This window comes from Neolamprologus multifasciatus, chromosome 2 (genome assembly GCF_963576455.1).
Source record: "Neolamprologus multifasciatus chromosome 2, fNeoMul1.2, whole genome shotgun sequence".
In the NCBI taxonomy this organism is placed as follows: domain Eukaryota; kingdom Metazoa; phylum Chordata; class Actinopteri; order Cichliformes; family Cichlidae; genus Neolamprologus; species Neolamprologus multifasciatus.
The window spans coordinates 18,687,056-18,702,408 of NC_140440.1; the positions used below are offsets into that span (position 1 = coordinate 18,687,056).

General features: G+C 40.5%; 1 protein-coding gene across 1 annotated transcript in view; it reads left to right on the forward strand.

Moving 5' to 3' along the window:
- aff2 (AF4/FMR2 family, member 2) overlaps nucleotides 1-15,353 on the forward strand; it is a 193,499-nt gene that overhangs the window by 104,988 nt on the left and 73,158 nt on the right. Inside the window, 4 exon segments of the mRNA XM_085173062.1 lie at nucleotides 4,392-4,436; nucleotides 8,127-8,213; nucleotides 10,403-10,439; nucleotides 13,091-13,151. Coding sequence (XP_085029188.1) covers nucleotides 4,392-4,436; nucleotides 8,127-8,213; nucleotides 10,403-10,439; nucleotides 13,091-13,151 — 230 coding nt within the window.

Below are 15,353 nucleotides of genomic sequence, written 5' to 3' on the forward strand. Positions count from 1 at the left end.
AGTCATAAATTCTATGCACCGGGGCGAGTTTCCAAATTTTAAAACTCAGTGGTAGCTAGACATGTGCTGTCAACAGCTCTTTAAAAATCTATAGCAAAAGTGCTGTTTGGACAACACCCAAATGATCACCTGGAAATCTGACAACAGCTCTTTAATTCATGCGTTTCCTGATTTTAGGTCTTAACACCTGAACCACCCACATACCATATCCCCTTTAGAGTCACACTGTTAATGGAAAGTTAGGATGGATTTAAAATGCCTCGTATTAGTTACATTAAAATGAAGAAGGTATAAAAACAAAGCACTCACTGTGAACAGGGCCACATAACTGCCTACAACAAAATAAACACATTCTTATAAACTCATTTTCTAAAAGTAGAACTGTGGAAGTGTGTCACACCATCTGCCTTCTCATCCACCATCCACTCAGCTATACCCCACTCTCTGCCTTAGAGTCAAGATGTTTGTATTCAGTGGACTCAAACATTCACTAAATTAGGAATTTACCAATTTGAGGAAACCTCATAAAACAGGAGATGTTAAGTTTTTATTCTCACTGTGAGACTGACACTTATCTGAGCACTCAAATCACTTTACACAACTTGCCTCATTCACACAAGAGCAACATGGGGTCAGCATCTTGCCCAATGATATTTGGCATGGAGACTGGAGAAGACTGGGATCAAACCACCAACCTTCCAGTTAGTAGGTGACCTGAGCTACCATGTGAGCGACAGGCAGTCTCAAGTACGTTGGCCCCTAGAGACAAAGCACGTACAAACTCCAAAACACTTGCAAACTCCAAAACACTTGCAAACTCCAAAACACTTGCAAACTCCAAACACAACGGAAGTGCTCCAGGACGCTAGGGGCAGTGTTGAGCTCGATTTGCAAAATAAACGGCAAGTTTGTCTGTATGGGACGGTCTAGTCTTCGTCGCGCTTCCCAGGTTGCCTAGCAACCATGATACTAACCGCTGGAAACGTGTCATACAACTTGGTTTGACAGAAATGAAGGAGAACATATTTTGTTCATTTGTTTGTTTGTTTCTACAAGAGCTTTGTGTGATTTGATAAGTATCTGAGGCTGAGACCACAGGACTGTAAAACATGATTTTGGGGCTTCATTTCTGTACTGAACAGTCATTTAAGATTAGTTAGTAAATAACAATTAGCTGATGTTGTTCATGAGACTAAAGTCATATCACTTTGGTAATGTAAATATAATATGGCCAATATTATAGTTATTATATTAATCATTATTAGCTATTACAGCAGTGAACATGAACTCTGTGTCAAATACTGAGCCTCAGTACAGATTCAAGTTGCAGTTATTTATATGTCTTATCACCTTAAATCTTCACTGAAAGACAAGTATCTGTGACAGTGCATATATAGGTGTATCATATATAAGAGACAAATGTTGTTCCTTCAGTATGTTGGTATTACTAAATTTGGCTCATTGCTTACATATATTTATAAAAAGAAAATGTACGAGCTGTGATAACTGTTTCTGATAAAATGAAGAGTAGACTGATATATTAAATATTCCTTTATTGGGTGAGAAAATTACACCATGTCATAACTGCTTTAAGTCATACAGAATAGATATCAGAGCCTTAAACAGGCTGACTTCTGCTAAATGGGTCAAACTGGGCAGAAAGTATACAAACACATAACATCCTTATAGAATATGATGTAACACTATAGATCAACTTACCTCAGAATATATAAAGCATATAAACAATTACAGCAATATGATGCAACAAACACAGCAGTGCTACTGATCCAAAATACTCAAAGCTTCATAGAACTGAAACAAACATTTATTTTTAGCTCCATTCTGCTGCTGATACATACTTTAGGTTTCTGAATATTAAACTTGTTGCTGCCTTTCATAGTGTGTAACTTGAAGGCCCTGAGTACTTTCTCCCACACTGAAAACACTGGAATGATAAAATTATTTGAACATTACCTAATAAGACTGATTCAGGACAGACAATTAGTTATGTTAAACTTTCCTAGCAGTCCTTCACAAACAGGGAACAGTCTGTCTATTCTCTCCATCTGTCAGCTGCTGCTGGCTCTTCCTCCTCCTCTTCCTCACACACTGCTGAGTTTGTCCTGGTGGATCATCAGGGGTGCAAAGCCTCACAGATGAGGTGCAGCAGTGGGTCCCTCAGTCTGTCCTCACTCTGGACACTTGCAGTTGTCACACATGGAAATCAAATGTGTGATAAGCTGCAGGATTCAAACACAAGTGTGACTTATAAATGAATGTTCATACTTTTATTACACAATCAGAGAGAAAGAAAAAGAGAGAGAGTGCAGGACAGACAGACAGGTGACAGTCTCAGGTGTATACACTGCTACAAAACAGCACAAAAGAAGGAGGATTTAGTGTTTGTGTTACGAAACAAGAAGAGTTCCCAGATGGTACAGTGGACACATGTGTGACTCCTGTGCATCTTTCTTTCAGCTTAATGAGTGAACCGTCAGCTCGTTCAAACACACGTTAAAGTCCGTTTGGCTCGACACCACCGAACAGAGGCAGCAATATAACATAGCTAACATTAACAGTGCAGTGAATCCTGCTTGTGCCGTGATATTCAGGACTGCAAACCGAGCAGCATCACTGACTTTCAGCTTGTTGTGTTTGTGGATATATGACTGACTTTAATTATCCATAAAATCATCACATTCTCTGTAAGATTAAAGTCAACTATTGAACGGCGTATATTTTGAAGTAAAGGCTTTAAAACCAAGTTAGTACAAACATCGCTAATGTCACATAACTTTCCCGACATGTGGCCAACAGTAATGTTTTAATGTTCTTCATTATAAAAACATTTGCGCATAAATAAGTGACATAATATTCAGTACTTACTTCTGAAAGTTTACTCTTCGTCCACTCCGCTTCCGCCGGTTTTTTTTGGCAAAATTATCCACACCACCGCCGCGCTATGAAGTCTGGGATATGTTGGGCCATGAAGGCTACACCGACCCATCCTTAAAATTCAGGGAAATTGAGGACGCATTTGAGGGCCGCATTTCGAGCAGCCTTTGAATTGGGACATCCTTTGTCGTCTCGCTGTGATGTAATCGCCCTTAAAATGCGGCCTTTAAGGCTGCAGACCCCAAATCCGGTCATTGGTACTTCCTGGCTTGTGTAGTTACTAGGTAACAAAAGCTCAACACTGCCCCTAGCGTCCTGGAGCACTTCCGTTGTGTTTTGGAATTTGCATGTGTTTTGGAGTTTGCAAGTGTTTTGGAGTTTGCATGTGTTTTGGAGTTTGTACGTGCTTTGTCTCTAGGGGCCACCGTACTCAAGAGGTCAAACACATTGCAATTTAAGAAAACACCAGCAAATAGAAACACATACAGAAAAATGTTACAAGTGTTACTCGCAGTAATGACAGGGAACAGCTGCAGAAGTGACACGATAACAGCTAAACGGTTAACAAACATGCACCTACTGTGTTATATAAATCTTGTGATTAAAACATACACTATCCTGCACCATGTTAGTCCTTCGCATGTTTAGTTTTCTGTCACTTCCACAGCTGCTCCATCCTGTTATTGTCTCCCCCAAAAACACTCCTGTGTTTTTTTTGTGTCCTTTGCAATGTTTTTCTATATTCTGGTGTTTTGTTACTGTAGTTTTATATATCAGGACATATTTTTTTAAAAAAACAAAAAAACTTCCTTGACCCTCACATGAACACCAGTGTATGACGTATTGCAGTCGACCCTTACTGCTTCTGAGGGAAAGCAGCCGCCAGCTGCTGCTGATCAAATAAGCTGAAAACATCAATCCATCAGAGCACTCTTACACTTTGTCAACCAAGAATAATCATCTTCTAACAATTTACAGAGCGGTGAAGAAGCTGCAATGAAAACGATACAGGATAATGATAACGAAGAATTTTCACTACAGTACAAACATTATGTACATTACTGAAGGTCGTGGGGAGACATGATGGCAACGTATAACCCTGCAAGAGTAATATTGCATTAACCAGTGAGGATAAATTATTTTCAAAATGTTAGCTAAATTGACTAACTAACAATAAAATCAAAACAATTAAAAAAAACCCAAGAGCATCTATTGCAGCTAGAAATGAGAATGCATTGTTTGTTTACATCTTTGTGAAATCAGTGAGCTATTGTTTCAGAAGTCCTTCTCGTTGAGTTTGAATGGTAAATCGGCCACAGGTGTCATTGTAGCATGTGCCGTGCGAGTCCGCGGCGATTCGTAATTGCGCTGCGGATGTTTTTTGATTATTTGTTTTTGGTGCTTAAACTTCTGTACCCCCGCTGTGTCCCATGCAATGTAATGTCGCTATAAATAGTGCTGAAGTCAATCTCTCTGTCTTCCTTTGTTTTCTCCAGGTCAGCCTACCAAACGACTCCAGCTGTGTTGAAGAGATTCTGCGGGTACGTTGCTTGGGTACACACACAAACACACACACGCATGCACAGTAATTGCACTGATTATCAGCTGTTTTCTGTTTGCTCACAAGGAGCTTGGTCCCTCTCCAGAGTCTGATTTTGCAAAGGAAGGACAGGGAAAAGAAAGGGGACTACAAGGCAGGGAGGGAGAAGAGAAAGCAATCTGTTGGCTTAGGTCAATGATTACACAAGTCCTTTTTTTGGATGACATCATACAGACATCTTTTCCACAGACCTATCATCTCCTTTACCCATTCTTTCTTCCCCCTTTCTAGCTGCATGTAATCAAAATCACACAAGGCAATACATTTTCCCACAGTTTCTCTCTCCTGTCTCTTCCTGGGAGTGATGTCAAAACAAAAATGTTTCCCTCGCTAATCTTCCCTCACTGCCAGTCAGAAGATTAGGACGAGGACCGTCTTTGACTTCTTTATGTCAAGTTACCGCTTTCACTTCTTGCCGTCTCTCCTCTCTTGCACTTGGTGCGCCCTCTCTTTCTTCCTCAGTGTCTGTCTTCCTCCCTCTTCATTCCTCTCTGTCATTCAGCCCCCTCCCTCTCCTCCCCCTCCACAAATCAATAGGCTGGTCAACAGGCTGTGTGACAGATAGGCTGCTGTGAGCTGCATGAAATGCCTTTGTCGATAATATTGGTGCTCTATTGAATTCAGTCTGTGGTTTTTAGCTGTGTCAAGTGGAAAGATCAAGGAGTTCAAAATGTGAGGTGAGGTGAATCGGAGCACGGGGCCTGGACTTCATTTCTCTCTCTCTGTAATGACACGGCTACAAGATGTTTGTCACAGGAACATTGTTGTCGTGGATGTTTGCACAATTCAAGGTAACGGTGTGCATCAGAGATATTGTACAGTAAAGTCAATCCTTCTGAGGAGTATTGACTTTTTACAGTGTTTGAACCACTGGAGCACCAAGCTCTATGATATCCATGCTAATGTTTTAGCTTATGGTAAGTTCACTATAAACAAGAAGCATTATCTAAAGATACATCATTAATGAGCCAAAAGGGGACTGTAGGCAAACCGGCTATTCCTGCCATTAAAATGTTTAAATGATTTGTATAATGATTGCATTTGTCCCTAACCATCGGGAACCCTCACCTTAACTTTTATCAGTGGAAAAAAGTGCTAATGTGTTTATATTATGCTAACATAGCTGTGTAGCTAGCCACCACGTAGCACATCATTATATACCAGCTAGCCAAACTTCAGTAACCCTACAAACGTCACTGCTGTTTAGTTTTCTGTCTTCATTTATGTTGGAAGTGATAACAGAGCTGTACGTCTTCATTTCTTCGGAAATTCCTCAGTCAGAACATCATGTTTAGGGAGAAACTAGCGAGCTAACTTCAAACTTGGTTAAATTTAATAAATTCTGTTTCATGGATACCTGGATGTTGAACTTAATTGTTACACCTGGTAGAGCAGAACGCTGATCATTTTATTACAGATGAAAGAATTTGGACAGTTTGTAACTCTCAGTGTTGCACCAGTGTTCGTTTGACTTTGGGACCTGAAGCGGAGTTTGGACCCGGAAACGGCTAATGACGTCAGACTTAAAGACTGGATATTTGAGCTATCTGATTTTAACATTAACCTAAACCTAGCCAATTAGAAAAGTAAACTAATATCAAGAAGCCATGATTATGACGATATATGTGTATGTAGATAATTACATTTTTACATTTAATGGCTGCATTTTCCCTCTTTGTTCCTACCATATCTACATTGCTACATGTGTACTGTGAGTCAGAAGCTAGCTAGCTAGCTTTAACTTGGAATGATGCAAGCCAAGAAAACTAGCTAGCTTGTTGTAATTCACAGTTGGCATATTTTTGGACAAGAAACAAAGTTAATCAATTAGAGAAAACTTGGGAAAAATCAATTGATATGTGTATATATAATATGTTCTTAAAAAGAAGGGCAGAGTAGCTCATCGACAGCAAAAGGCCTGAAAGACCACAGAAAACAACAAAAGTGATATTATCAAGGAGGTACATGCATAAAGTCTACAATCGAGAGACGCCTTCATGAATGGAAATTTAAAAAATTTATACCAAGTTGCAAACCTCTGGTTACACCGAAGAATAAAAAGGTCAGATTAGAAAATGTTTGCCAGAAAACATCTAAAAGAGGCTCTTTGGAAAGATGAATTTAAGAATAACTTGAAAGATTACCAAAAAGATGGGAAGAGAAAAAAAGGCAAAAGAGAGAAACAGCTGGTGATGTGAAGCACACCACATTATCCATCTAACACGGAGCACGCAGCGTGCCCTGTTCTGCTTCTTTATTAAAAAACAGAGAAGGAGCGAAAGGAGAGAGCGAGGTCGGTCGTGTTTTCAGTGCACGGTGGTGGATAAATGTACATTTTGCATGTCTGTGTCGGGGCGTAATAGATGTAGATAATGGAGAATATGACAAATTGATAATAACTGGGAAACCATTTGCGTTTAACTATGACAGACTGAGTAATTCACGCGCAGTTGCTGCAGTATCACATTTACAGACACATGCAAACACAAATTCAGGAGAAAACAGCTGTCCTGTCTGTGAAAGCACAGGAACTCTTCAAGGATGGACTCAATGATGTTAATGATGTCAGAGAGCGGTTACCTAGCAACACACCATATGTCGTCAGGCCAAGTGCATTACGATTATAAAGAGGGAAAACACAGCCACACACTCATGCTCAAGTATCGTCATTAATGTGTAGCTCAGTTATACACACAACCTTACCCACATACATACGTCCTCCCAGACTCATGTGTCATCTGATGAATAGCATTCATCTACCAAGGGGGGGTGAAGAGATGGATGATGGGAAAATTCAGGCCCTTTGACATCGTGACCTGCTGCACGGCAGCTGTGTGAGTGGAAATGAGCATGTAAAAAAATGGATTTAATGACTTTACCAACCATTTTAAACACATGTCACAGAAAAAGAAGTTATTGGTCATTAAAACGCATTTACCAAGAATTCAGTTTTCAGGTGATGCTGGTTACAGAGGACATCAAGGAGGGAATCAAAGCTTTAAGAAAATCTATCTGGTAATTTTCCATATTCAGCCTTCTATGTGCCTCCTTTCCAATGTTTGTGAGAAATAAAAACAGCCAGTACCTAACAGATTATAAAGCTCCAACACACCCACCCACTCATGCACATATGTTTATCTTGTTAACTAATTGATGCTTCTACATACTGAGATTGGAATTCAGCTGAGAAAACGGTGTGATTAGAATAATTGAAAGGGGATGCTGCTGCTTCTGCTGCTGCCTTGTGCAGCTCTGTTGAAATACAGCCGACTGGAGTCAGCTTTTATTTTGGTAAATCACCAACTCTGCATTTGCACCAATCCCTGGTGGGTCACTAACTCCCTAAGCGCCTTCCAGTTTATACTAAAACTTATACTGAACCCACCCTGATTGGGTGCTGGTGCAGCACAACCTTGACTGAATGCTGACTCCACTCCACTGCACCAAAGATGTTGCATAAGCAAACCCCTTTGTTCCAATGGGCTAAACTTTATCATGATTAGACACCAGGTAAAGGCAACACAAGTGCAAGCTGTGTATCCTTTATTTAGCTGGTTATGATGACAGAAATTCTGCTACTTATGACTATTTGTTTAAAATAATATATTTAAAAATGTGTTTGTGTGTTCAGGAGATGACCCATTCCTGGCCTCCTCCACTAACAGCCATACACACTCCTGGGAAAGCGGATCAGACCAAATTTCCCATCCCAAACAAGGTTAGTATGCTTTTTCGTTCTACTACACCCAAAACCTTTCATCACTAAAATCAAAGTGGCTCACATTAATCCGTAATAGTGTACATCCTCTCCGAATGACACGCCTGCTGATGCATGCTTCCTTCAAAGTTGTTATCATGTTCTTGGGGCTTGATCATTTTCACTTTACAGCGTGAGTCAGCGAGCAGTGGGAAAAGATGTGATACAGTCGTGAAAAACCTTTACTTATACTGTGTCACTGAAAATCTTCAGTCTGCCATTAGCTCTGATTCACAAATTTACTGCAGCAGTGATGCTGGGATAGAATCACATTACTGTTGGCTCATTCTGCACAGTGGCACAAATGACAGCCAATGAAATTACTGTGTTAAATACTGCCTGTTTGATTCACATAGGTAGGAAAATTTAAACAGGCACTATTAGTAGATTTCACTACTTGTATATTTTATTTATACAGCACCAAATCACAATAACAGTCGCCTCAAGGTGCTTTATATTGTAAGGTAGACCCTACAATAATACATACAGAGAAAAACCCAACAATTATATGACCCCCTATGAGCAACCACTTTGGCGACAGTGGGAATGAAAAACTCCCTTTTAACAGGAAGAAACCTCCGGCAGAACCAGGCTCAGGGAGGGGCGGGGCCATCTGCTGTGATTGGTTGGGGAGAGAGTAGGAAGACAGGATAAAGACATGCTGTGGAAGAGAGACAGAGATTAATAACAGATATGATTCAATGCAGAGAGGTCTATTAACACATAGTGAGTGAAGGAGAAACCCCCAGTGCATCATGGGAATCCCCCAGCAGCCTACACCTGTTGCAGCATAACTAAGGGAGGATTCAGGGTCACCTGATCCAGCCCTAACTATATGCTTTATCAAAAAGGAAAGTTTGAAGCCTAATCTTAAAAGTAGAGATATTTATTTATTTATTTATTTATTTATTTATATTGTATGTATATTTATTTATCTATCAAGTTGTCAGATCAGCCATAATAAAAAAAAAAGGTTTCCACATGTTAAACAACACCTTTGGTTGTTGTTGGTATAAATTGTAAGAATCATAGTTTCTCATTTTTTTCGGCTTTTTGTCAGATTTTTACCAATAAATCATTAAGTTGATGCACAAGTTGCGGATGTAAGGCAAATTTTAATGGACTGCTAACGTGACCCCGCTCTACACCCCTACAAAGTTTTATCATAATTAATTCAAACGTTTTGGAGCTATCATGTTTACAGACAGACTGAAACGCAAAGTCTACCAAAATCATCACCTCGTTGGCGGCAGTAATAAAAAAGTATTTTCAAGTAACGTCAGCAAATCAGGCGAATTTCAAAGTTTCCACCTAATCACTGGAATTAAACTTACTGACAGTTTAATGCAAAGTTATTCACCCGACAACAAAATACTTTCTTATTAACTTAGCTATTACCGTCTATTCTTACTGTCCCTTAACATGTTTTATCGCTCAGTCAGGAAAGCTCAGTCAAGAAAACTGAGTGTGTATTTAACAGGAACAGTGACAACAGCCACAGCTGAAGAGTCAAGGAAACAAAGATCACCTACAGAAATGTCATCAGCAAAATAACTCTGTATCCTCACCTGCACTGTTTGTCTGTCATGTTTGAAAAGTGACGTTCAGGCACAATAAAAGCAGACTGAAGAGTTTAGAAGATCGATGTTCAAAGTTTCACCTGCCGCTACAAAAAAGGGAAGATTTACGACGCCTTGTAATATAAATATCTAGAAGATTTGTCACATTAAAAGAAGCAGCAATGCTGTATTGAACATTTATCTCTGAGGTGACGATAACAATTCTCCCTGAAACAGCAGGCTGATTTTTTTTGCCTCATGCTTTTATGAATTACTCTTAATATGCAAAGCGCCTCATTGGTGTTGGTGTGAGGTGAAGTAGGAATGTAAACACAGAGGCAGTAAGTCTGACCGAGTACTTAATGAATTAGGAAGGACTGTTGTGGCGCCTTCAGCCTCCAGCCTCACACTAATCCTGCGTCACAGTGAGTTTTAAGAATGAGGAGGAGCGTCGACGCGGGGAGATGAGAGGCTTGGAATTCTGTGTAATGGCATCCTTGTGCTGCTGTGAAATCAATAATGACATTTGTTGGTTTATTCATTCAACTCGTCTCCCTCTGGCTTTCTCTTTCCTTCTCTCCCGCTCTCTAGGAGTCACAGCATGTGACCTCGGGCTACAACACCCAGAGTAAGTTTTCCCAGCGTAAACACTCACGTATGAGCTCTGCGATAATTAATGCTGCCGAGGCCATTAAAGGCAACGCCACCCAGGAGGAATGTGAGAAAGGCAGCTGACGTTGAAATGAAATCATTGCCACGGGAGGAGGGTAGTCGGAAAAACCTTTGCTTTTATCTTCCTGGGTTCATCTGAACAAGTAATCAGACAAACGTGATTACGTGATGAGTGGAAATTGGGGGCTTGTGTTTGAACTGACAGCATCACATTAGAGTAGATTAATGAGGGTAAAAGGTTCTTTCACAGTGTATATGAATTCATGCATAACATTTAAAAAGTAGCTCTTTCTTGAAAATGCATGCACACGGCAGCAGTTGTATGATCTCCTGCGTTTTCTGTCATATAAATACTGTTAGAGGATTGATGTTAACCTCAACCGAAGTTTAGATAGTGAGGTCAACATATGCACAAACAATCACGCTGCTTTAAAAGCTCTTCAGACTCACTTTAAATGCTGAGTTTGAGGTTTTTTTCCCCTTTTATTGGCTCTGTGTGATTCAGGAAGCAGGGATGGCCTTATATGGTCATAGCACAGCTCTAGCTAACAAAACAGAAGCCCCACCCACCTGCTGCTTTGTCATTCATTTCTCAAATGAATGACTGAGCCAGTCAGAAGAAAGATGTTTTAAGTTAAGGTCATTCTTTTAGCCAGTGAGCTCAGTGACACAAACATGTTGACAACCCCCTGGCAACCACAGGTATTCTGTAAGTGATTGGCAAGTGGTTGCTGGCTGTCACTCGCTTAGATCAGGCACTGTGAGAAGACTGTGCTGCTCCCCGATCCTCCACAGCAACTGCCAGCAACCTTCAACATCCAGTCACAACTGTCTGGGGGATACGGAGGTCCCCTAGCAAGAGGTGGTTGTCAGTTGGCTGCTAACCAACCTGTGGGACCTGGGCAATCAGGGCTGTTGTATAACATAAATATAGCTTATTTTAAACTGTGAATCATGTGAATCCTCTAATATGATTTAGGAAGAAAAATACAAAGCTGGAAATAAGAATAACAGGCCCCTATAAAGATGTTTAAACAATTAGATATCTAAAAACCTGTGTTGGTTGTGGAGGTTGTACAAAGTAATGGATTAAATTGTTGATAAGTCAGCCAGGTGGGCCGGAGTAATTTACATATCTAGATCTGGGGCGATTGTGGCTCAAGAGTTGGGAGTTCGCCTTATAATTGGAAGGTTGCTGTTTCGAGCCCCGGCTTGGACAGTCTCGATCGTTGTGTCCTTGGGCAAGACACTTCACCCGTTGCCTACTGGTAGTGGTCAGAGGGCCTGGTGGCGCCAGTGTCCGGCAGCCTCGCCTCTGTCAGTGCGCCCCAGGGTGGCTGTGGCTACAATGTAGCTGCCATCACCAGTGTGTGAATGGGTGGATGACTGGATGTTGTTAAGCGCTTTGGGGTCCATAGGGACTAGTATAAAGCGCTATACAAATACAGACCATTTATCATTTTACCATATCTGATCACATTCCAGGCTGATTTGAGATAATGAGACAATAATTAAAACAAGGTGTTAATGCTAACAATCAGATGTGATTATGTAGATAATGCGTCCAAATGCAGATTGCATATCAGAACCAGGTGTAAAAAGCTTTGATTCCTAAGACCTTATGGATATACCGCATATTTATAGATAACACGTCTGGTTAATGGTGATGGTGTTAGAGGTTGAAAAACACCTTAAATACAGTTTTCTATTTCACCGGTGGCCTCTGGGCTCCTGTGTTTGTGTGTGTTCTTCCATTGGTTGAGACACCTCTGAAACCACAAAATAGGTCATTATGAATCAGTCAGAATAAAGCAACACGCCATACCACTGTCAAAAAGCTCCATAGTTGAGTCTAGCTGGTCATCCATTGCATCCGTTTTTAACATACTATCAAGCAGAGAGGAAAAACTATTTTGCCACAGGTTGATAAAGTCATACAAAAAGCGATTACTTCAGGTTATTGCTGGAAAAGGTGGAAAAGGTGGTTCTACAAGCTACTGAATCATGGGATGCATTTAGTTATTCACAGTGCTGTGGAAACTTTCCTTTTTCACAGGACTCTATGCAAACTTCACCCAGTACTGCATGTAGTACCTTACAGTATTTCCGACTCCCAGGGTTGATCAGATCATGAAAAGCTTTTCTGAGGTTGTTGCTCTTTGTTAAATCCATCTTGTAGTGTTTTGAGTTATTTGTGCCGTATATAAAGCTCAAGCATTTCCCCACTGGCAGGTTTTTCCTCTCTGTGTAAGAAAAGAAGAAATACGACTGACTGGAATATGAAATACAGCAAAAAGGATTCTGTTCACAGACTCCTCTGTATATCCACTTGGAAAATAAATAATCTCCTCGTTTTTGTCAGAGTGTTTCAGTTTGACTTTTATTGCAAAAGGACATTTACTTACTGTTTTTACCCCACAATCCTGTTACCAAAGCAAACAGATACACACTGGAACAGAGTGTCATATTTTCCAATGTGACAGTACTGCTGGTCTACAGTGATGTGAGTTTGGCTTCCTGTCAAACACTAATCAGCACACACAGACACAAGTCTTAACACATGCAAAACTGTGATACAGTGATTGAATGTCCTCTGTTGTGTTGCAGAGCGATGTACTGTATCAGCTAACAAGCCTGCTGCTAAACCACCAACTGCACCGCAGAAGTCGTGAGTATATCTCTCTCTTTTTCTCTGACACACACACACACACAGAAACTGAGAATTTCTGACCTGCTGCTGCTGCTTCTGCTGCGTTTGCCTCAAGGTAAAATTAAACTTGACTCTTGGATGAAATTCACTGGTGGTAGGAGGAGAAAAAAAAGATTGTGTGGATCAGAGCGGGAAAGTGCAGCTACATTAATTTAACGTGAGCCAGGAGCATATTGCAACATCTCTGGCTGCAACCCACTCCACGCATTACTCACAGAGCTGTACGGCAGGATGAGAGTGGAAAGGCACAAATCTCGACTCGTAAGGCCGCGTTATGACCCCGGTTTGCACTGCACGTTTGCTCGCGACGGGTTTAACGAGTCAAAAACGCAAGAGCAATTGAGAAAGGAAGGATAAAACTGAGTGTCATTACGCTAGCTAGCCAGCTTAGCTCCTGCAGTGGTAACTTAACCCAACTTACCCTGATCTGGATTTGAGGCGGTTCATATTTTAACAGTGTCAGTAAGATCAAACTGCTGCGTCTCTCAGCTCATCTCAAGCCAAGTGCTAACCTCTGGGCATGAAACATCAAGCTAACGTAAAGTGTAAAAAACGTCAGTTTCTCCAGACACCCCTTTAGGCTCTCCAGAGGCAAATCAATCCCCACTTCACAGATGAAACTGACATGTTTACAGCCTGGTACAAAAAAATCAGTTTTTAACCTTGAAAGTGAATTTCCTCATTTTATGACAACTATATACGGGGTGACTTTTTCCCCTTTTATGACTGACGCTTTGAAAGGCTTGAAAGGTGCCCCAGATGGCAAAAACTGCAGTTCCACTAGGTGCTGCTTGAGGTTGGCTCCAGATAAGTCCCCACAGACTTCCATGTTAAAATGTCCAACATATTTGCAGCCGGGTACAAAGATGGTTTTGACTTCTATGGAGAGTTTTTCCCCTGTCATATCAGCTGTGATTATATGATTTTTTAAATAACTCATCCACTTCCTAGCACCTGCTCATCTGTTGCTTTGAGTCATTAAGCTGGACCTCTCTGCTGTGTTACTGGCTATTCCATGTCTGAAATTGTGTCAAGAAATTGGTGGAGAAGCTTGTTGCAAATAGCAGCGGTTTCCCTAACTCAAACTGAAAAGTGACACATAAGAAAGTCTGAAAACTGTGGAACCAGATAGGAGTCAGAAGTCATGTGACTTGTATACCAACTACCACCTTACCTGCCTCTCCATCCTCTCCATTGTTCTTTCAATCATGGAAAACGACACTAACTGGCAACCTAGTAACCTAAAATGTGAGAAGAAGGGGTGGTCAGTAAATGAGTCAGCAATACATCTGCTAAATATACTTAGACTTTATCCTGAAAGTTGTTTCTTAACTAATTAAACAAGTTAAAATTAAACTCCGTCTATATATGTATCCATTTCTTCTCTTTTGCTTATTCATATCAGGGTTTCATAATTCTTTAAAATAGCTTGCATGTAATATTTATCAGCAGCCACAAACTCTTTAATTACACAGAAATTTCTTTTTAAATAAGTCTTTATTATATACAGTATAATGCTGTAACAATGTAGCAAGCTGCTTTTTGCAGAACAGAGAACAAAGCTGTGGAATGTTTGTAGTTTTTTCACCACTTTTTACTGCAGTACACTTTAAATAAAGTTGTCTAACACTTAAAAATAATCACAGACACAGTTGATCGCCAGCTACGCTAACTTTAGCCATTTTGCCAAATACATTTTGAGCTAAGCTAGCTAGCTAATTAGTTAGCAAAAGCTAATGAAAGCTTGTCATTTCAGCTTTACAAAGCCAGAGACATTAGAAAGGATAAACAAACCACTTGAAGAATCCCAAATAGGAGGAGGAAATCTGTAGTGCCAAAGATGATAATACTATGACCCATATTTTTTATGTCCTATTCCCTAAAAGTCTAATCTCTGCAGTGCTACTGTAACACCTGGAAAAACAGTGTTTGAAGACTGAGCCACAAATAAAATTATTGCAACAGCGTGCTTGCTGTCTTGTAGCCTTTGAAATGGTGGCTTTGAAGTCAGGGACCAGGTCTGCAACCGTGCTGACCTGTTGCTGTCTTTAATGGTTGCTGTCCTGCAAACGCTAGTCTCCTTGTTAAAGATATTTCAGTATCTAAGGAAGAGGATTTTGATCTGCTGTCACAAAGTAGTACAACTCTCGTGTTACTACA